General features: G+C 40.0%; 1 protein-coding gene across 2 annotated transcripts; it reads left to right on the top strand.

Moving 5' to 3' along the window:
- Positions 1–490: 490 nt before the first annotated feature.
- Positions 491–21,145, top strand: postna (periostin, osteoblast specific factor a). Of its 2 annotated transcripts, XM_034099053.2 has the most exons (23): positions 491–713; positions 1,324–1,422; positions 7,576–7,640; positions 7,751–7,908; positions 7,993–8,157; positions 8,273–8,419; positions 8,544–8,685; positions 11,221–11,433; positions 11,545–11,679; positions 11,865–12,013; positions 12,544–12,680; positions 13,252–13,382; positions 13,569–13,699; positions 14,713–14,815; positions 14,905–14,972; positions 15,065–15,110; positions 15,191–15,226; positions 17,489–18,232; positions 18,351–18,386; positions 19,832–19,876; positions 20,047–20,133; positions 20,493–20,528; positions 20,663–21,145. In XM_034099053.2, the coding sequence occupies exons 1-23, from the start codon at positions 595–597 to the stop codon at positions 20,725–20,727; spliced, it is 3,057 nt and encodes a 1,018-aa protein (XP_033954944.1). In that variant the 5' UTR covers positions 491–594; the 3' UTR covers positions 20,728–21,145. The 2 variants fall into 2 exon arrangements, with proteins under 2 accessions (XP_033954944.1, XP_033954945.1); XM_034099054.2 differs by lacking the exon at positions 19,832–19,876.
- Positions 21,146–22,517: the final 1,372 nt, after the last annotated feature.

Raw genomic sequence — 22,517 nt, 5'->3', positions numbered from 1 at the left:
AACTCACTGCCTGTGTTCATGAGCTTGCAATAGATTTACTTTTATTTAGTGAATTACTGAATCTTAACTGTAATGGGATCTCTGTGTCCCTCTCCAAAGTCTCTATCACTCTTAAACTCATGGGTCAAAACCCCAGCAATACATAAAAGTGAAATGTATTTTTAAAGGCAATCCATAGTTGGATTATAAAGCTGTCATCAAAGAGTGTAAAGCAAATTGAATTGCAGGGTGTCCTTGGTGCTCCTGGATGTGATGGTGGTTAAGAAAGCATGAGAAATCCATATGAAAAAATGTGAGGGAGGGGGAGACAATAAGCTTGAGCAAAGCAGGCTGGAGGAATTTGGCTAAGGAAATGGGTGAGAGAGGGACGTAATGGTATGGAAAAGAAAGTGAGGGAGCCCAAAAGAGGGTGGATGGTTATGGGTGTGTGTTAGAGAGCTGGTATAAAAGCCTCCTCTCCCTCCCTCACTGCACTCCCATATCTCCTGTGTATTTTGTGTTGGCTGTGTGTTTGAATACAAGAAGTGTGTGTGTGTGTGTGTGTGTGTGTGTTTTTTGAGCCCCTGCAATAGAGAGGACTGATACCTCCCCAGGATGCATCAGCTGCTAGCCGTGACCTCAGTGCTGGTGGCACTGTGCTCCCTAGGGAGAGTGGATTCTTCAGCCTATGACAAGATAGTCACCCACAGTCGCATCCGTGCCAGGAAAGAAGGGTAAGGAAGGTCGCGGGGGAGATGGAGGGAAGGGTAGACAGTGAGGGAGAGAGAAATGCTGAACTTAAAGATGTGTGGAAGCTTTTTAAGTTTTCTATGAAGCAAATAACTGGGGATTAAACAATACAACCAATTTGTTTGCACATGAAGAGTAATAGGCTGAAAGATATGTACGCATATAAAGTGCTTTGTTTGTTAGATTTAATATTAGTGCTGTGTTTCCAGATGAGTGTAATCAAATGCCATTGACTCAAGGCTTGGAAAATGCAATATCCTCTCCCACATTCATTCAATCTTCTGCTTTAAAGAATATGTCAATATCCTAATATGCTGTTTAATATTGATTGAGTTGGGAGTGTTCATTGTAAAATAATTACGGAGTTTAGCTCAAAATGTTTTTCAATGCTTTCTTTAATTTACTTTAAATTACAGGCTTCAGGTTTCTCAGATGCAGTGATTCATTGTTGAGAAGCACTGTTCAGAGGCCGTGGCATCTATGAATGACAATTGTCTTCCTTCTTCACTTTACCCTCTCCTACCTCTGCTTCTCACTTTCTCTGTCACTCCCTCATCACCTAACTCCCCCGACCCCCTCCTTCTTCTCTTACAGACCCAATGTGTGCGCTCTGCAGCGGGTCGAGGGGACTAAGAAGAAGTACTTCAGCACATGTAGGAACTGGTACAAAGGCTCCATCTGTGGAAAGAAGGCGTGAGTCTTTACCAAAACATTGAATGGATTTGATCGCAAAATGTTTTTATTTCATCCTTTTTACATCCAAACTCCCTCTCAACCTCTACAGATCCTGCACATTGGCAATATTATTCCTGTAATATTAATCAAGTGAGATCATCAAGTACTTCAGGTGCCTTTAAATGTGTTCACCCCTGTGCAAACCTCCACTTGTCACCTGGCCAGGTTTTAATTGGCAGCAGAGGCCAGCTTTGTATAATCTCAATTATGTGGAGCCTCGGGCTCTTTCCGTTTCCTCGATTCACCTAGCTGCCCCCTTTCCTTCTCACAAAAAAAGGCACATGATGATTGATTCAAAAGATGGCCTTTCAAAGATGTCAGGGATTTCTTAAGCAGGGAGGGAAGACAAAGCTTCAGAATTGTATTGCTTATTTTATTTTGTCAGCATCTCCTGTACCCCTCCTCTCCTGTCTGGGCATGCTGGGTAGCTTGCGGGCCCTGGGTGAGGTATATTGTCAGCCTGCTGATGTGGTAAACGCTCATCAGTGATTGACACCCCACTGTCCCTCTCTCACATTTCGATGCTCAGGAAAGAATTTGGCGATATGCTTTTAGTGAAAGTGTGTGTTGCAGTCGGGTGAAACGGAGGATGTATTGCAGCTCTGGTTTCACAAGTTGGGCAATGAGTATACTTTATTTGTGCTGCATGTCAATCAATCCAATCAATCAATCAATGTTTATTTATATAGCCCAATATCACCAAATGTTACATTTGTCTCAGTGGACTTCCACAGTGTGTACAGAATATCAGTATGACAATACGGACACCCTCTGTCCTTAGACCCTCACATCGTACAAGGAAAAACTTCCAAAGAAAACCCAGTTTAAAGGGAAAAATGGGAGAAACCTCAGGGAGAGCAACAGAGGAGGGATCCCTCTCCCAGGACGGACAGACGTGCAATAGATGCCGTGTGTAAATTGAAAAGATAATACATTTGCAACGTATGTGTTTGCATGTGTACAGTTTATATATTTTAAGGCAAATGATGGTTCTTAAGCTGTAAAGAACTCACACGTTTAATTGCGATAGAGGTGGAAAGTTTCTGTCCAATTGCGGGAGTGATAGTTTTAGATTTTTTATTTTATTTACTATAACGATAGTAAAAAGTCCAAATGTTGGGGTATCTGCAATATAGTAAAGTGCATAAAAGCTTTAGGTTTTTAAATGTTTCCAAGGCATATCATATTTTGTTGTTACTGCATGTGCTGAAAGAGTAGATTTTATTAGAGTAAAGAAAATGAAATGTAGCCGCTGTTGTTGATGGAATGTAAGGCTCGACTGGAGCTGTACACATCCACACACACACCACCGTACACATACACACTCTGTAACACCTGCTGCTGTGTTAGGAGAAGCTTGGAAATAAGGCGATGAGAGATAGCCCCACTACTATTACTGAGATGATATTACCTTAACCATCCAGTAACAGCTTATAGAAGAAAGGTACTACATTTCAACAACAAAACTGACTAAGGTTAGGTATTAAAAAGATTCTAGTAGGTCAAAAGATGGGATGAAATAACATAGGGAAACTTTGAAAAAAAGTGTATTCAATTAAATGGCTTCTTTCAGAGATAAACAACAACAATGCTTCATTATTTTTAAATAAATGTAAAGCTCTCTTAACCTTTTTAATTGTTTGAATGTTGGAAAACAAAGTGAAACATAGATATCATGTGTACACACTGTATGACTACAAAGAACAAAATGCGGAAAATACAACAGAAGCTTAAAAATGAAAAGCCAGAGAAATCTTTCCCTCTGTGTGTCTGTGGTCACAGAGAGGGCATTGTTCTGCAGCACTGGAGGAAATCCACACAGCTGTGATTATGTCTGAGTTGGATTGGGTGTTGAGATGAGAGATGCTTCAGTAATGAACAATTACAGGCCCATATCAAACCTGCCATTTCTAGATAAAATCATTGAAAAAGTTGTTTTTCAACAGTTGAGTAATTTTTTGTAGACTGGACTACTGTAATGGTGTCTTCACAGGTCTCACTAAACAATCTATTAGAAAGCTGCAGCTGATTCAGAACGCCGCTGCTCGAGTCCTCACTAACACTAAGAAAGTGGATCACATCACTCCTGTTCTGAAGTCTTTACACTGGCTTCCTGTGTGTCAAAGAATAGATTTCCAAATACTGCTGCTGGTTTATAAAGCTTTGAATGGTTTAGGCCCAAAATACATTTCTGACCTCCCGCTAAATTATGAACCATCCAGATCTCTCAGGTCTTCAGGGACTGGTCAGCTTTCTGTCCCCAGAGTCAGAACTAAACATGGAAAGCAGCGTTCAGTTATTATGCTCCAAATATCTGGAACAAACTCCCAGAAACCTGCAGGTCCGCTGCAACTCTTACTACTTTTAAATCCAGACTAAAGACTTTTCTTTTTGCCGCTGCTTTTAATTGAACTATTCACATCTTAAACTGCACTGTAACTTTTATCCATGTATTTTTTCTTTTAATGTTTCTTTTATTATCTTTTCTTTTTAATGACTGATTTTAAATGCCATTTTCTTAATGTATTTTGTTTTTTGTAAAGCACTTTGAATTGCCTTGTTGAAAGGTGCTATATAAATAAACTTGCCTTGCCTTGCTGTACATGGTGACAGAGCATACAGGGAGTGGGCGATAGGTACATAACTAGGTCTAAGTGTATTATGTGAGCGAAGTTGTACAAATATACAAAATATATACAAATTGGCAAAGCATTCAGGACTGGCACTGTTGAGAGAGAGCATGTGCTTGATGAGCATGCAATAGACACTGTTGATTGTAATTTACAAAAGAAGAAAAAAAGTTTGTTTTCTTTAGAGTGTTGCTGTGTGAGAACAGTGTGTGTGCGAGTGTGTGTATTCATGCCTTGTGCACATCTGTTCATCTGGAAGCCACATTTGGCTGGTTGATCCAGTGACACTGCGAGGGGCCTGGCTATGAGCTGGTCTCTGGTCTGCACTGCATCCATTATCCTGTCAGAGCACAGCCTGGGAGCAATGACTTCATAGCTTCCTGACAGCTGGCTGTGCATGGATATTTATGTGGTGTTTTATATTAAAATAATTAACGCCAAAGCATATAATGTTTGCCATAAAAGCTTCATGGCTGTTTGCACAAAGAAAGTACATTCTAAAGGTTAAGTATCATTGTCCTCATTTCCATTTAACCACAAATGCTGATCAAAGTGGATTAGAGACGTTTGCCAAATCATGTGAGTCACTTGAGGGCGCTGAATGGGGAAAGCGAGTGATTTAGCCTTTTGTGTATATGTTTTTAGAGTAGCTAAGAAGGCATTGATTTGTGTTTGCATAGTATATCAACACTGTTCATTTCTGAATGGAAAACAAAGAGTTGTTTGTTTAGGATGAGAGCCATTGAAAGAAGGCACGGAGTTCATATACAGTAGAAGCGTTGTATTTCCATGTGAAAACAGTAAGGAGGAAACCTTAAAACTGACCCAATCATCTCTATGCAAACTTCTTCATTAAACACACCCAAAGCTCCAACTGCAACCCATAAATCACCACACTTATTACAGCATTTGGAAACTCTACGGCTGTTTCTCTGGTGGATCATTGTGGAGCGTCCAACGTTGAGTCACTGCTAGTTGTTGCCTCTCGGAAGATTCGTGTCGGTTTGAGATAAGTCCCAACAAAATGTCAACATTTCTGATTTACGCCTTATGGTTCATTTTCATTAAAAACGTTGCTTGAAAAACATAATTTATTGCTGCATTTAAAAAATAAATACTCTCTTGTTGGTCACACCTCGTTTTGTCATTCATAACATTGCAACAAATTAGATTTACTGTTAGACCAGACGACTGAGGAACATGGGTTTGCTGCACAATTCCTCTGGTGTGTTTAGGCAAGGCAAGGCAAGTTTATTTATATAGTACCTTTCAACACAAGGCAATTCAAAGTGCTTTACAAAAAACGAAAGACATTAAGAAAATGGCATTTAAAATCCGTCATTAAAAAGAAAAGATAATAAAATAAACATTAAAAGAAAAATACATGGATAAAAGTTACAGTGCAGTTTAAGATGTGAATAGTTCAATTAAAAGCAGCGGCAAAAAGAAAAGTCTTTCGTCTGGATTTAAAAGTAGTAAGAGTTGCAGCGGACCTGCAGGTTTCTGGGAGTTCGTTCCAGATATTTGGAGCATAGTAACTAAACGCTGCTTTTCCATGTTTAGTTCTGACTCTGGGGACAGGAAGCTGACCAGTCCCTGAAGACCTGAGAGATCTGGATGGTTCATAATTTAGCAGGAGGTCAGAAATGTATTTTGGGCCTAAACCATTAGTGTTAGCAGAACCTCTCGGTGGCCAGGATGTTTCTCCTTCTTTGAGCAAATGTTTCGTATCTATACCTTCGCCTCCAAAATATAAATCTGTTTCATGGTCACATGAGGTCGACTGTATATCAAGATTTTGTTTTTCTTGGAAGCTGCTTCTGGAATCAAATGTATGGCCAAGAGAAAGTGCAAGGGGGCAGCAGACACCCCTGTCTGGGGTTTCATGTTAAAACTGTTACAGTATCTAAGATAATAAGTACTACAACGTATTCATTGTAAAAAGGCTATCCTTCTGTATCCTTATGAGACTATGCTAGTGGAAAGGCTCCTTAACAGTATTGTATTCAACAATATTCTTGAAAATAGTTCAGTGCTTTTGAGCTTGAGGCTTTCTTACTAATCTCCTTTGGGTTTTTATTTCTTTTTCATTTGCTGGGTTTATTTCTGTTGCATAATAAAGCCTATTGGATGTGATGTTTCTGGCTCTTGAGGCTTGTCTAAAGCTTATTCTTTCTGAGCCCAGTCCAGATTTCCTGTGTGATTGGCCTGCCGAGAGTTGTGCTGCCAAGAGTTCAATGAACCGCTTTCATGTTAAAGGTCACATGTGATGGCCATTTCCACTGATCATAATTCCATTGAGGTCTACTAGAATAGATTTATACTGTGCAATTTTCCAAACTCACATTGGTTTCGCATACAGCATCTCTGTAAAGTATGTGTATTCAGCAGTATTCACTCTCTCCACTCTCCGCTCGTTGCAGCTCTTGCACCCCCCCCCCCCCCCCCCCTCCCTGTGAGCCCAGTGTGCTCCGATTGGTCGGGACCAGTCGGGACGTTGTGAATCGCGCTAAGCTCCGTGGAGGTGTGTTTTCCTTGTTTAGCAATACACAGCGAAACACAGCCAAACTCACCCTGAGCACACACAAAGTCACAGCCGAAGTAAAAACAATAAGTGTGGCTTGATATTGAGTAAGAAAAAGGTTGATAAATGCTGTGAGAATGGGTCTGCAGAGAGAATTTCGCCGCGATCCCAACTGTCTGTTATCAGCCTGCAGCCAGGGAGGAGAGTCCAGCAGAGCTGCATGCACTGAGTGTGTGAGGAAGTCCGTGGATTGGTCAATTTGGACCAATCAGCGGGGGCTTAATGTAACGGCTCCGCGGACGTAACGTAACGGCTCCACGGATTGGTCCATTTCGTTCCGGGGACGACATAACATCATGATGTCCCCGGAAGAATCAAATGGACAGTGACGTATCTCCAACGAGGCGTTTTGGGGAGGTATTTTCTGTTTTAGAGTTTTACTCCCTACATGGTGTACTTTGAGGGTTTTGACTCTGCACACCGTTTACATGCATAAAAACCTTCATAACACACAAGGGGACGGGTACTAACCGGAAAAGCATGACATGTCACCTTTAATGGTGTTTTTCTTTTAATTTTTTTATACACCTTCACTTGCTTGCTTTTTCATTATTTGATGCTTTGATCTTTATATGTGATCTGTCCAATTATGGATTTTTATTTGGTGAGTAAAATCCCCCCTTTGTGCAGCCGTGGTCTCCTTCCTCAAATGTTCTCAATTGAAGCACTCGTCATTCTCTCCCATTACAGCTCAGGAGGTTGTTTTTCTTCCTCTTTACAGTCAATTCTGCTTTTATTTGGCAAGCTTCTTTTGTTTTTCTTCATTAGTTTTCTTTTTGCAGTTGTAAAAACAGAGAAATATTATAATATACATCTTTCTGACTGTATGTCTTCCAACACAATTCAATTCAAGTCATTATAACTCTAACATACTTGTACTTTTTTCCTTTTTTGAAGCATGGTCCTATATGAATGCTGTCCTGGGTACATTAAGCTGGAGGGCACGAAAGGATGTGCTGCAGGTAATTGCATAGCCCCTTTTGTGGTCTTCTTTTTCAGTCAATGCAACATTTAGATTCAATCCTACTTTAGACTTTTTCTGAGCAGAAACAACCCCTTGCTTTTCCCCTAGTGGCACCTATTGACCATGTCTATGGTACGCTGGGGCTGATAAAGGCTTCGACCACACAGCAATACTCTAACCTGTCCAAACTGCAGGAGGAAATTGAAGGCGAAGGCTCCTTCACTATGTTTGCACCTAGCAACGAGGCCTGGGATCAGGTGGAACCTGTAAGTCGTTTTTTATGGGATTATAAATAAATACAATATAACCTGAAACTCGCTGCCCTTTAACTCATTTTGTGATATCCTTAGACTATACGGGCGGCACTGGTGGACAACGTGAACATCGAATTGTACAACGCTCTTCATTACCACATGGTTAACCGCCGACTTCTGACCAAAGACTTGAAGAACGGCATGACTTTGAATTCCATGTACAACGACCTGGGGATTTACATCAACCACTACTCAAATGGGGTCTGTTTTTGCACCTTTTTATTGCATACATGACTACATGATTTAAGTATGTCTGTGAAGAATTTCTGACCTCAATGTTGGTCTTGGCTTATCATAAAATGTCCTCTCTCTTCAGATCGTGACAGTAAACTGTGCCAGGATCATCCATGGTAATCAGGTGGCCACAAATGGTGTGGTGCATGTCATTGATCGGGTCATCACCAGCGTGGGCAACAACATCAAGGAAGTCCTGGATGTAACAGAGGATCTCGCCTCCTTCAGAGTTAGTAAAATAATCGTATCTAAGTTGAAATGCTTAAAGTGGAACATCTGTACAAATAAATGCATCCTACATCTCAGTATGATGACTTATTACACATGGGACAAATTCTCTTTTTGTTATCCAGGATGTGGTAGTGAACTCTGGCATGTTCGACAAGCTGGGCGAGCCTGGACACTTCACTCTCTTTGCACCCACTGATCAAGCCTTTGACAAATTGGACCCAGGCTACTTGGAGCGTATCATGGGAGACAAGGATGTTATTGCAGGTACATTGTACATGTGATACAGTAATGATGGCATGAACTACTAACATATGCTTGCTATGGTTGATTTAAGTGTGCAGAGGTTTAGAGCACTTTTATATCGTCTAGTCACACCATCAGTTCACTACTTTGGTCCTGAGTGAACTGTTGGATGGTTTGCCTTGACATTTAGTGCAGACTTTCATAATGAGGATAAATCCTACTGACTTTAGTGACACCTGTAGTGCCAGCAGCAGATTACATTTTTCAATCATCCAGAAATAAATCTTCATATCAAAAAGAGAGATTTGCAAGAAAAACTAGTTATGTTGCCCTGGGTTAGTATTTTAGTGAAATATCTCAACAAGTATAGGATAGACTGCCAGGAAATTGGGTTCAGACATCTATGTCCCCGTCAGGATATATTGTTATCTTTATGGAGATCCCCTGACTTCTCATATACTGCCATCATCAGGGTAAAATGTTCCTTTGTTTAATACTTGTGCAACTAATGCTATTCCCACAAGCCTCAGCTATAGTTCATGTTTACTGCTAAATGGTCATTAAAGAATGACAGGTCAGCATTGTCAATGTGAACAGGTTAGCATGTTGACATTAGCATTTAGCTCAAAGCATCTCATCGCTAAGCTTCGTCATCACAGAGCCTGAGAGAGTATGTTTAAACTTAGATTCCCCACAAATTCTCTGGAGCAAAGAAATAGCACAAACTACAAAAAAAGTCAAGCCCACAAACCACAGAATGAATTTGAAGACCTATGTCTCACCAGTGGTAGCTTATCTGCTTATTTGTGGGCTCAGAACAGTCTCATAATACACAGATGCACACAGAAGGATTCAAATTTGTATTTCCGGATCCACACTTGTGTCTTTCAATGCACACACAAATGTGTTCCGTTTCATATACATGTAAATAAAATCCAAATACAGAAAAAAGTTGTCCATATGTATTTTTGATCCTCACATATTTGTTTTCCCGTTTAAATCCCCTGCACCTGCAAACACAAACCGCTTCCTGTGCACGGATCGCTGTGCATTCGTGTGTGGGATTTTTGAGACTCTCCTGATGGTCAGCCGATTCGTACTTGTAATTTCTTCTATCTTTAGCCAATCAGATGTCTCCTCCATTCTAAGCCAATCAGCGCGCCCCCACGAGGGTATGATTTATTGCGTTCATGACGTAGCACTTCATGTACGCATTTTGCGCAGTCCGGTCAGCTCGCTAAACAGAGGGTGGAGCTTCAGGTGATCATGCAGAGCTGCAGTCTCTGGCTGCTTCTCAGGTCGACTATTTTCATTTCCTCGCTCCTCGGTCCTCGGTCTCACCGGAAGTTGATTTGCCTGCGCCATCTTGAGTACCGTCCCATGGCTCTTATTTCTGCCGGAGGACCGAGGATCGAGGAGCGATCATGGAGGAGCGATAACCGAGGAACCACCAGACCATCCTCTGATGAAATCCTCAGATACTCACCCCGCCCCCTTACTGTGTATCGCTCACTGATTGGACGAGGCAGTGCATGCACTGATCTGATGCTTCTTGACATGAGAGCAATACCCCAGCGGAGTGAAGAAAATACATGAACCTCACGGGACGGGAATTGTATTCCTATTGTGCACTCTAATCAATATTAATCAAACTAGTGTTCGTTTAAATACATTTTAAGAATGGCGTTTATCTTTTTTGAGAATGACTTCTTATTTTATTTCATGTATTTGGATCTACTAATGTTTATGTCAGTAAATGTGCACTAACAGAGGCGGGGGTGTTTGTGGAAATAACGGAAATAACATATGGACAACTTTTTTCTGTATTTGGATTTTATTTACATGTATATGAAACGGAACACATTTGTGTGTGCATTGAAAGACACAAGTGTGGATCCGGAAATACAAGTTTGAATCCTTTTGCGTATCATGAAATACAAGTGTGAATCCTTCTGTGTGCATGTGTGTATTATGAGACTGTTCTGAGCCCATACTTATTGGTTGTGTCACTGGCACGCCAGGAACGCATATTAACATGAGGCCAGTTTGCGGTGTCCTCAGTGAGTTCTCTCTGGGGAATCAATATTACCTCAAATACATTCTCAGACACTTGGCAAACAGGCTTTGCAGACCAACCATGTAAGAACAGCCTCCAAAGTAAAGATCATATGGAGACTTGTGAATTGTTTCTACTAGGAAAGGTTTGAGCCAAAGAGTAATTTGGCTGAAGTGCAAAAACCATCGCATTTATATTTGTGTGGGTTTGGAAGGGTTTGTAATCGCATTGCTTTTGCATTGCAATGTTTGACAGTTGAATTCAGTCAGAGACGTAATCCTGTATGTAAATGTTAACAGAACTGGCTAAATATTTTTAAAAGCACTGAAATATTATCCATGTGCATGTGTGTTGATTAATGACTTCAAACCTTGGAGAGCGCTATAATATTAATAAAGAATTAGAGTCAACCCACAAAGTCTATAAAAGTGTAGAATGTGAACAGTGACTTTTCTTCTTCTTACCCTTCATCTTTCTCACACTTCAATCCACCTACCCAGCCCTGGTGAAATACCACCTGTTGAGCTCTGTCCAGTGTTCTGAAGCAATAATGGCGGGGTCTGTGTTTGAGACCGAAGAGGGCAGCACCATCGAAATTGGGTGTGATGGCGACAGTTTGACAGTCAATGGAATCAAGATGGTGCTGAAGAAGGACATAGTCACGACCAATGGCGTCATCCACTTAATCGACCAGGTGCTCATCCCTAACTCAGGTAAAACACATCTGGGGTTTTCTCCCTCAGTGAATACTTGTTGAAATAATTTGCTTTTATATGTTTTTGCTGTGATAACCAACATATTTTTATCTATATGATTCATACCAGCCAAGGAAGGGTTGGAGCTGATGGGAGACTCTCAGAGCACTTTCAGTGACATGGTGTCCGAATTGGGCTTAGCCTCTGCCTTGGGTTCGAAAACAGAGTACACACTCCTTGCTCCAGTCAACACTGCCTTCACTAGTGAGTTCATCTCCGAATAACTCCATATAAAGGAAAGGTCATCAGATGTGTTGCATAGATCAAGATTGTGCTAATTCATTTTTAGACTTTTCAATACTCTTTAGAGAAAGGAAAAGTTGTGTAAGGCCTGGCATAACTTATTACTAGGATCATTTTAAATCACTATTTTGTTCTGTGGTTGTCAGCTGAGGTGATGTCAACGGACCAGAGCCTGTTGAAATTCATTTTGGAAAACCACATCTTGAAGCTGAAAGTTACGCTAAGTGAGCTCTACAACGGACAGATGCTGGAAACACTGGCTGGCAGAATGCTCAGAGTCTTCATTTACCGCACTGTGAGTACAGTGTGTGTGTGTGTGTGTGTGTGTGTGTGTGTGTGTGTGTGTGTGTGTGTGTGTGTGTGTGTGTGTGTGTGTGTGTGTGTGTGTGTGTGTGTGTGTGTGTGTGTGTGTGTGTGTGTGTGTGGGTGTGGGTGTGGGTGTGTGTGTGTAAGGAACAGGAAGATTAGATAAAGAATAAGTCTTAGAAAGACAATGGAGAGCATTGGTTTACTTATTGGAAATCTGAAAGACATTACTGGGCTTCTTACAAAGTGTTAACATGATTTTGCTGTCTTTTCAACTCAGCAAATGAATTAAAACAGCTTATTAGTCCAACTCTTGGCAGATGAATCGGGGTTCTGCCCTGGTGGTTCAACTATGATCAACCCCTGGGTTTAATTTCCTCGCATGTGTTCTTCTTTTTGATTGATTGCAATCAAACAAGACAATGAAATAGTCCCCCTCCCCTAAGCTTAATAGTTACCAGATTTGTACAGTGACTGTAAAACAAGTAATTCTGCTCTCTAACTATTGTCCTTTGTTAGGCGGTGTGCATTGAAAATGCATGTATGGTGCGTGGCAGTAAAGAGGGAAGCCATAGTGCCCTCCATCTTATGAATTCCCTCATCAAACCAGCTGACAAAACAATCTACAATCTCCTGATTGCTGACGGACGGTTCAAGTAAGAACAAACTAACATCCTAATTTATGTTATAGTAATGAATTTATTGTATTTTCACATTTCGCTGTCACCAGCGCAAGCTAATGATGAAATACTCAGGAAGCAGATGTGTGAATTAATGGGACCACACAACCCAAATTCCATCATATCATATTCCTAAAACAATAATCCTCCTGTCTACAATAATCCTCCTCTCTACAAGGAGCAAAGCCCTGCTGTTTTTTGGATCAAACCCAAGATATAATCTGGTCTCCTCTCAACATAGGACTCAATGTGCCATTAAAGCAGAGCTGTTCTTTCCTGTTGGAGAAAAACGTGATGTCCTGACTGGCTAGAGTTCATGCAGTCTGACACACAGTAATTAGGGCTAGATGAAAAACTGAAATTTACAAAAAGTGCTGGCTCAAATAGTGTAAAATGTACTCCTATTTCATCATCATCAGTTTCATTAACCATTTCATTTACCTGCACATTTCTCTTAGATTTGTGTGTATTTTACTCATACAGTACTGTACCTTATCTTGACTTTCTGAATGGATGACTTTCTCCTTTACTTTAAAAAAAAATGTAGGATTTTCCTGGCGCTGATGGAGACAGCAGGTCTGACTGATCTGCTAAAGGAGAAAGGCTCCTACACTATTTTTGCACCAACTGACGATGCCTTTGAAGGTCTCAGTAAAGAGGACTTTGCTCTTCTGAAAAGTGAGTTCTCCAATCAAAAGACGGACATCCACTTCCTTTCATGCGTCTCCCTTTTGAAGATTATGCAATTGCAATCAAGCTAGGTTGTTCTGAAGTTATGTAAGCCAGAAATTAGAGGAGAAAAATGTGAAGCATGCTTACTCCCCTTTACAGAATGTAAATGATGCCTTTTGCTGTCACTTACAGGTGATCTGAATGTGTTGAGGATCATTCTGCTGTACCACTTCAGTAATGGCATCTTCATCAATGGAGGATTAGAGGGAGGAGTTACCAACCTGCTCAAAACCCTGCAGGGCAATAACCTCCAAGTTATTTCTGTATGTACAATCAGCCCTTGGTTAAGTGTGTTTGTCCTCAGAATGAAAAAAGACAGAAATCATTTCCTGAATCCTGTCATGTAACAATCAAAAAGGGATAAACCGTCAGTCGGAAAAACTATTACTGTACAAACTGATGTAATAGCACATGGAAGTCAATACATTAAAAACAGTTCATGCCCAATTTTGATTGAAAAAAGGCCCTCTGTAAACTCTAGGAATTGTCAATTGAATTTCCCCTCTTGGTATCAATAAAATAATATCTTATCTTGGCTTAATTGAACAAGAAGCAGAGTGGATAAAACATTTTTCTTTAAGGTCATATCTGTATCATATAATCAAGTTTAAACCGACACACATTTTTTCCCTTTTCTCCAAGCCTCCATTGTGAGTCCTTAACCCAGTCTTTCCACACGTTCTCATTAAAAGAATAGCATCAAAGAGCCAGTGTTAATCTATATCTTCAAAGCTGGATATCTCTGGAGAACGGCCAAAACTTGTCCATCGACGCCCACTGTCCTTGTTCACCCATGGCTGCCCACCTCCATCAATGCCCCCCCCCCCCCCACCTGCTACTCTGTCTGCCTTGCTGTTGCTCAGCAGCCTCAATGTCAGCTATTGTATATCATCATTTCACTTATTACCTAAATGTGGCCTCCTATCTACTGATGTGGCTCAATTTGGTGGGTGATAAGGGAAAAGAGGAGCTTGAGGAGTAGGTAACCCTATCCCTTTCAGACTCAGCCTGTCCACCTTAAGTCATATCCACCTTAAATAGCAGGAAATCAATCATGAATGGAATTCCATACAGCACATCCAATAACAGAGCACACTGCATGGGATCCTTATTAAAAACCTCGGTTCAAAACCTTTATTGTACAACCCTTTCAAAATGACTTTGGGCCAGTTTGACAATGTTTTTTTGGCAGTTTTTGACATAACTCACCAACTTTTGAATATGTTTACCCCCAATTAAAAGATATGCATCATTCTTGTCCCCTCGTTTTACCAAGGTTAACAACTCTATTAATGTGAACTCGGTGGATGTGCCAGACAGCGATTTGATGGCTACAAATGGTGTGATCCATGTGGTGAAGAATGTTCTCTATCCTGCAGGTGAGAACGTTAAAATAAAATCATGCAATGTGCATTCTGCGGTGGGAGGCAATAAGTTATGTTCTTTTGATGCTGTATATTACTTACAGACCTTCCTGTGGGCCGCCAGGACTTCCTGGTCCTCCTGAAGAAGCTGATTAAGTACATCCAGATAAGGGTAGCTAAAGAGAAAATACACATATGTCTGGGCACAGGTGTATCAAAGAAAATGTGTGTCTTATACATCTTCTCCTTTTATGCCTTTTTCAGTATATTTCTGGATTTTCGTACAAGGAATTCCCAGTCACATTCTTCAGTAAGTTTCTTTATCATCCACTGTCTCTGCGTGATGTGTGAATATTTCATTTGTAACAAGCTTCTTATGTCACTTCACAGAGAGAACCATCACAACTACACATTATCATGAAACAAGTAAGACCATTTTCACTAACCACATGATTAAAAGAGAAGTCTTGAAGCTTTTATGATCAAGAATTATATTTTTCTTTTTTGTGTGATTATTCAAGACATGACTTCCTTTGATTTCAAAACCTTTGTCTTAAAATGAGCATCTGTTTTCAATGTGAAATACATCCTGCAGCCACATGTGTATACAAGCATGTCGTTGCGCAATTCAGGGGTCTTCTCTGGTTCTCTTCTTTGTTCATTTTGATTATTCCGTCTCACTCTTGATTAAGTCCACTTGGACCCCTTGCTATATTTATTTAGCCCCTTCAGGGATGAGGTAATGAGGCTGTCAACACATAACAGGGTCAGAGAACATAGAGGAAGTGGATGTTGTTCATTTAGTTGGGCTTAGTCCAGTGCACATTCACACAGATCAATGTGCACAGGACTGGATGTGGAGCATGCCTTAATGTATTGGATAACATAGGAGAGATAGAGTCTGGTTCTTTAAAGTTAATTAGGCACAATATATGGACTATATAGGCCAAGATCTGAGCTTACAAGAGAGGGTTTATTTCTAGGGGTTGATATTTTAGGCTATAAATTAAAAATTCTTAAATATTTTAACAGTTGAAATCTCTGAATATGAAAAGTTCTTTGTCATTTTGATATGCTATACATTAAGTGGTTAAAAACTTTGGACAATACCTACTTTATATACACGCACCTACTGTATGTGCACTTGTACACACACACATACTGAACTAAAAGTTGCATAAATATATTATCTTTAGTTTGGATCATAGGAGGAATAATCTATTGTCCACATCATGTTTATATTTGTATTAGGATTTACTCATAGGGAAAGAAGCCACAGTTTTAATGACATACATTTCCTAATTTGTATCAGACCTGAGTCTGGTTCTAATTGCTGGAAGACCATCTCAATGGCACTCAGGCCAAAGATTAGACTAACACAAACAAACATCCTTCAGCATTCAACTCATATGAATTCTGTCACTTAACAAAATCATCGCTCAGAAGTATACATTTTAAAATAAATGAAAGAAAAAGTTCCTTTTGAAGCTGATTCAAAAGATGAATTGATGTGTTGTCATTTCCGGTTTCCCAATTCAATACAGCTGAATATCCAAATTCCCCTGAGTTGATTGAAGGGTTATTTTTGATATCTTCATGTTGCACAGCATGTGGAGATAGGCTCCTGATTAAGAACTGTTAGCAGCTTTGCATTTCCCCTCTTGGCCAATCAGACTGTGACGCTGGCCTTTCTTTATGGCTTAAGAGAGGTATAGAATTGTACACTCAGGATATAATGATCCATCTCTGGAATTAATGAAAACCTCTTTCAGCTGTACCCTGCATCAGGGAAGATTGTAGTGGTAGTAATTGTGCAAGAGTTTATGCCTACCAGTTTAATGTCTTTATACACATTTCATTGGTAGCAAATAGGCATTTATTTGTTATAGTTAGCTGGGAGGCAATTTTCATTTTAAGGGCACATGTGGGTTTTGTTTTTCCAAGTAAATATCTCTTCCTTGTGTGTGGTTGGGAGCTGTTTCTGGGGCTCCTTCTGGGAACCAGTACTGTCACAAGAGGATTATGTAACATGTCAAGTGTATTATATTATAATATATATTATAATTTGAACAAGGTTATAATTTGATTCTTTAAACTCATCTAATGGAGAAGAAAATGAAGTCTGTCCAAAGAGGGCAGCTTATTGGACCATGGAGCGTATCAGCGGTTAATAAAAACATGCAATGTAATATCCTACAGACATTAGCCTGCCTTTGTTCTGCCTGCTTTCATAACTTCCCATACTGCTCCTCATGCCTCATTCTTCGCTCATTATAGAAAGAATGTGGGAGTGCTCAAAAGATATCCTTCCTTTTTTTTATTATTCTTGAAGGATCACTTCACCTTAAAAACCATTATAGGTATATCAATAACTCAACCCTTGTTACCTTGAATTTGTGAAGAAAACCAATAATCCAAAATTGAAGATAAGTCTTAATTAACCAAAGAAAAAAAATAGGTGCTGCATTTAATAATAGCAAAACTAGATCAAGCATCCAAACGTTCACACATGCATGTTTAATCCAAGTCTCCTTTATTCAGTTGTATGTTCAATACTTTCCAAAAAACATGTATTTTTGCAAAAATCTTACCATTTAAAATGCTCTTACATACTACAGCGCAAATACTGTTTGTTTCAGGGGAAGCTTTCCATTAAGTTGCACTCATGTTCCCGATCCCTCTTTACAGTTCCTGAAACAAAGGTGACCAGAGTCATTCAAGGAGAGCCTACCATCACCAAGGTTACAAGAGTCATTGAAGGAGAGCCTACCTTTACCAAGGTTACAAGAGTCATTGAAGGAGAGCCTACCTTTACCAAGGTTACAAGAGTCATTGAAGGAGAGCCTACAATTACCAAGGTTACAAGAGTCATTGAAGGAGAGCAATCCATCACCAAGGTTACAAGAGTCATTGAAGGAGAGCCATCCATCACCACGGTTACAAGAGTCATCGAAGGGGAGCCATCCATCAACAAGGTTACAAGAGTCATTGAAGGAGAGCAATCCATCACCAAGGTTACAAGAGTCATTGAAGGAGAGCCATCCATCACCAAGGTTACAAGAGTCATCGAAGGGGAGCCATCCATCACCAAGGTTACAAGAGTCATTGAAGGACACCCATCCATTACCAAGGTTACAAGAGTCATCGAGACAGAACCTGTCATCACTACGATGGTCGTCAGTGGAGAAACCAGGAACACAGATGTGACCCGGCTCATCACAGGGGAGTCTTCATCAACCAGGGTCTTTGAAGGACAGCCTATCATTACCAAGGTCACAAGAATCTTCGAGACAGAACCTGTCATCACTACGATGGTTGTCAGTGGAGAAACCAGGAACACAGAAGTGACCCGGCTCATCACAGGGGAGTCTTCATCAACCAGGGTCTTTGAAGGACAGCCTATCATTACCAAGGTCACAAGAATTATCGAAGGTAAGTTCCTTAGATAATTCATATTTTGAACGGCAAATGATAAGTAAGATGAACAAAATTCAGCTTCGCAATTGTTTTTAAATAGATTTGATGGCACAACAATTTTTCATTCATGCAGGTGGAGAACTTGATGCACAAGGAAAGATAATTGAAGGTCAGTTTTTCACTCCGTTGAAGAGCATGATAGTCTAGATCTCAGAATATTCATGCATTTTCGAACCACTCTTTTAACAAATGCATCTGGGATCTTGACCACAGCTAACTGACCATTATCATCTAACGTGAATGTCACGTTTCCTCTGTGATCATCAGATAAGTCCTCAGACACCTTCATTTCATGGTGTGCATCGTTTTAACCTTCAATATATTTTAGATAGTTAAGGAAGTTGGAACTAAAACAATATTTTAGACTGTCAATTCCAGGCAACCCATGTTTTCTATACAAGTCACAGGCCTAATGACTTGTGATGTTTGCCTACCAATGCTGGTTTCCATCTATTTCTTTATCTTTAAGACTGAGGTGGTTCGAGGATAAACCAACAACCTTTACGCCCTCCCTTGTTGTGGCTGTCAAAGGGCCAATTCTCAATTTCTCAACTTCTTGATTGGCATTCAGTATTGGCTCATAAAAGTATGCATCTACTATACACCCAACCAGATTTAAAAGACAACAATAATCAGTTTGATCAAACTACTTCATATTTATGGAGTTATTTCAACACTTGCAGACTTTTTTGCCAAGCTTCTTAAACGGCTGTATTATTTTCAAGAAATCCGTAATGACTTCACCACTCGCTGCTAATGCTATTGTTTACTGGACCACTAATTCTGATGTATGATGTTTGTTTTGGCTCAGTAAAGATGCTACGGAGAGAGTTGTTTTATTTTGACAGTCTATCTTCTGAATAGATTCACATCAACAAAAATATAAAGTACATTTCTGATCATGCCCATGGTGCACCATGATTTGGATGTCGTTCCATCTCACCACTTATCTGATTTCATGTCTCCATCAGTGTTCTTGTCTCTAATGCAAAAATCCCATCGTGTGTGTGTGTGTGTGTGTGTGTGTGTGTGTGTGTGTGTGTGTGTGTGTGTGTGTGTGTGTGTGTGTGTGTGTGTGTGTGTGTGTGTGTGTGTGTGTGTGTGTGTGTGTGTGTGTGTGTGTGTGTGTGTGTGTGTGTGTGTGTGTGTGTGTGTGTGTGTGTGTGTGTGTGTGTGTGTGTGTGTGTGTGTGTGTGTGTGTGTGTGCGTGCGTGCGTGCGTGCGTGTGTGTGTGTGTGTGTGTCCGTCCTGTGCATAGTGTGCCATTTCACTCTGATTGGGCCATTAGCATGTGTGGGTGCAGGTGAGCTTTAAGCTGTTTTCGCAAAGAACTGCTTCACTGGTGTCGTGCAGCTTTAGTTGTGGGCTAAAAAAGCGCCTGTGAGTGTGTGGATGTTTTCATAAATACTAAAATACTACACAACTGTGCCTTTGTGTTGGCGGTGGCGGAGGAGGTGTTTTAAGGGGTGTATGTACCTGTCGGTCTGTCTGTCAGTCAGTAGTTGCTTAGTCGCTAAATGACTTTCAACACCCTTCTCCGCTGCCCGTCTAAAGGTGGATCCAGACAAACCACGGTGAACGAGCCTCTTGTCATTGAGGGTAGGGTCTCTTTATACACACTCTTTATACCAAACAAGTTTCTTTTCACATCCTGCTTGAAATAATAATTGTTTTCATTCTATTAAGATGACTCAAAGGCGAAAAAGATATTGAGATGCATTCCATACTTCTCTTTAATTTTAATGTATTGGTTTTTCTGTGAACGTCAGGCCCAGACTTCTCTAAGATCACCACCATTCACGGCAATCCAAATCTGATCAATGAGGAATCGGACAGAATCAGCCAACTCATTAGAGGTGAGTATCCATCAACTGCAGATCTGGTGTGTGTGTGTGTGTGTGTGTGTGTGTGTGTGTGTGTGTGTGTGTGTGTGTGTGTGTGTGTGTGTGTGTGTGTGTGTGTGTGTGTGTGTGTGTGTGTGTGTGTGTGTGTGTGTGTGTGTGTGTGTGTGTGTGTGTGTGTGTGTGTGTGTGTGTGTGTGTGTGTGTGTGTGTGTGTGTGTGTGTGTGTGTGTGTGTGTGTGTGTGTGTGTGTGTGTGTGTGTGTGTGTGTGTGTGTGTGTGTGTGTGTGTGTGTGTGTGGGTGGGTGGGTGGGTGGGTGGGTGTGGGTGTGTCCAATTGCAGTGATTTACTGTGTTGTCCCTTTTTTTCACAGACGGGGGTAAATTTGCCGCTGCCAGGAAAGCTCCAGGTAAGTTAGATGATTGAACTGACACATTCATTAACAAAAATGTAGGATGTCACATGTCTCATGTCTCAAAATGTTCTTTGACATTGGCTTCATTCCTCTCATTCTCTCCTTTAATGCTAACTCCTTTTTTACAGCTGGAATGAGGAGGAGAAGGAAGATGGTTAGGCGTCACCACAAGCCAAGGCAGTCAATCCAATAGAGAGAAAAGACCTCTGGCTCACCGCAGGGACTCCAGTGCTCCTGGTAGAGTGCTGGAGGATAAAAAAACTGTGTACCAATAGAGAGAGATCAAGTCAATCGAGCACCAGTAAAAAGGATTGTTTACTATTCCACATGAACCATACTTGTTATGGAATGGTATGTTATAGTATTGCATTTCCAATAGGAAAAATAGCATTTAAGTACAAGGGAAATATGGACTTTTACCATGAGATAGATGGTGTGTCAGGTGAAATATATTTACCACTGAGAGATATTTTTCAATTTAAAACAGATGGCTTGGGAAGACTGTTGTTTACTTTTTATAGTGCTCGAATTTTGTACAATTTATGCATTTTTAAGAATACACCAAATGAAATCCTGTTTTTTTTAACCTCTGTAAATTATCACATGCTGATTAAAAAATAAATGTCATTTGTATACTGTTTACAGTTGTCTTTCTTTCAATCTTCATTGAGATTACTGCCGTGTATGTCCTTGTTCAACCAGGATTCACAATCAACTATTTGTTTTTACCTCAAGGTAGAAGTGGTACAATTCCCATCGGCACCTGGCTCGTTAACATTACAATTGCATATAACGTGGTAAACATGCCCAACTGAAAATCCGTACATTTGTAAAGATAATTTGTTTGCATGTCCTGCAGAAAGATATCTGCATGATAAGAATATGTTAGCCACCGTTGTTCACAAACATATGGCCCATTTGAGGAATTATATAACAGTTACTCTATGCTCTGTTTCACTGTAGCACATTAGACAAGTATGCATCTCAGATTCTACTCAGTTTATCCAATCATATTTTCCTTCTATAAAGAAAAGAAGACGAGACAGTCAACTAGAAATTATGAAAAAGTGCTCTGTGGAGTGAGGCTCTGTTGCAAGATCATTAACATGATCCAGGGCAGCAGCAGCGGAGGGAGTCGACTGCAGCAGAGGGGAGTATAAGTGTGCACGAGGATTGCAGATTTAACGTCACAGGGTGCTGATAAAATACTAAGGAAAAGAGGTCATGACATGCATCTCAGAAGCTCAAGAGTCCTTTAAATTAAAACAGTCAACACAAGGATTATTAACTACTTAGAATCTGTTGATTTAGTTTTGGCATGTTTATAATTTATTTCCCGGATGAAATTCAGTTTAAACCCAGTCTAAATCAGTGGCGTAGCTGAATAAAATAAATAATAGTATACAGTTTATATTGTGCATCACCTTTAGCTTTAAAATACATAGATGTGTTTTTTTAATCTATAAAATAAATAGACAGACACTTTATCAATCCCAAATTGGGAAATTATTTAACAATTATTTAACAGCAGCTTTAAAAGGTTCTCTGTATGTGTTAACACTTTTGATTATATAGCTGCATTAATGTGTATGTGATGTGAAAAATAAAATTAAAATAAACATTGATTGATGTGTCATTTCACTAATGTAAATGTTTATGGTTAATATTGACAACACTTTTGTAGTGCTTTTTATACTGTTGGCTAGTTTAATATACACCAATGCATTATATTCTCATAAGTGGTTATCTACGTTTCTCAGAGAAACAGCCCTGTTTCCAGCATTGTGACTATGTATTTGCAAAGGATGATACAAGCAAAACAATCTAATCATAAAATGAAATAAAGTTGTTGCATAAATGAAGTGGAGTAAAAAGTAAGAATAATTCCAGTCCTGTATCCTACATAATAAAATATGACAATCATGAATGTCTTTCTTTTTATGAAATCAGTATCCCACATTTGTTTTAAACACTTGCAAATGA

The sequence above is a fragment of the Pseudochaenichthys georgianus genome, chromosome 14, assembly GCF_902827115.2.
Source record: "Pseudochaenichthys georgianus chromosome 14, fPseGeo1.2, whole genome shotgun sequence".
In the NCBI taxonomy this organism is placed as follows: Eukaryota; Metazoa; Chordata; class Actinopteri; order Perciformes; family Channichthyidae; genus Pseudochaenichthys; species Pseudochaenichthys georgianus.
Note: the sequence above shows the minus strand (reverse complement) of the source record. Positions and strands in the feature narration are given on the sequence as shown.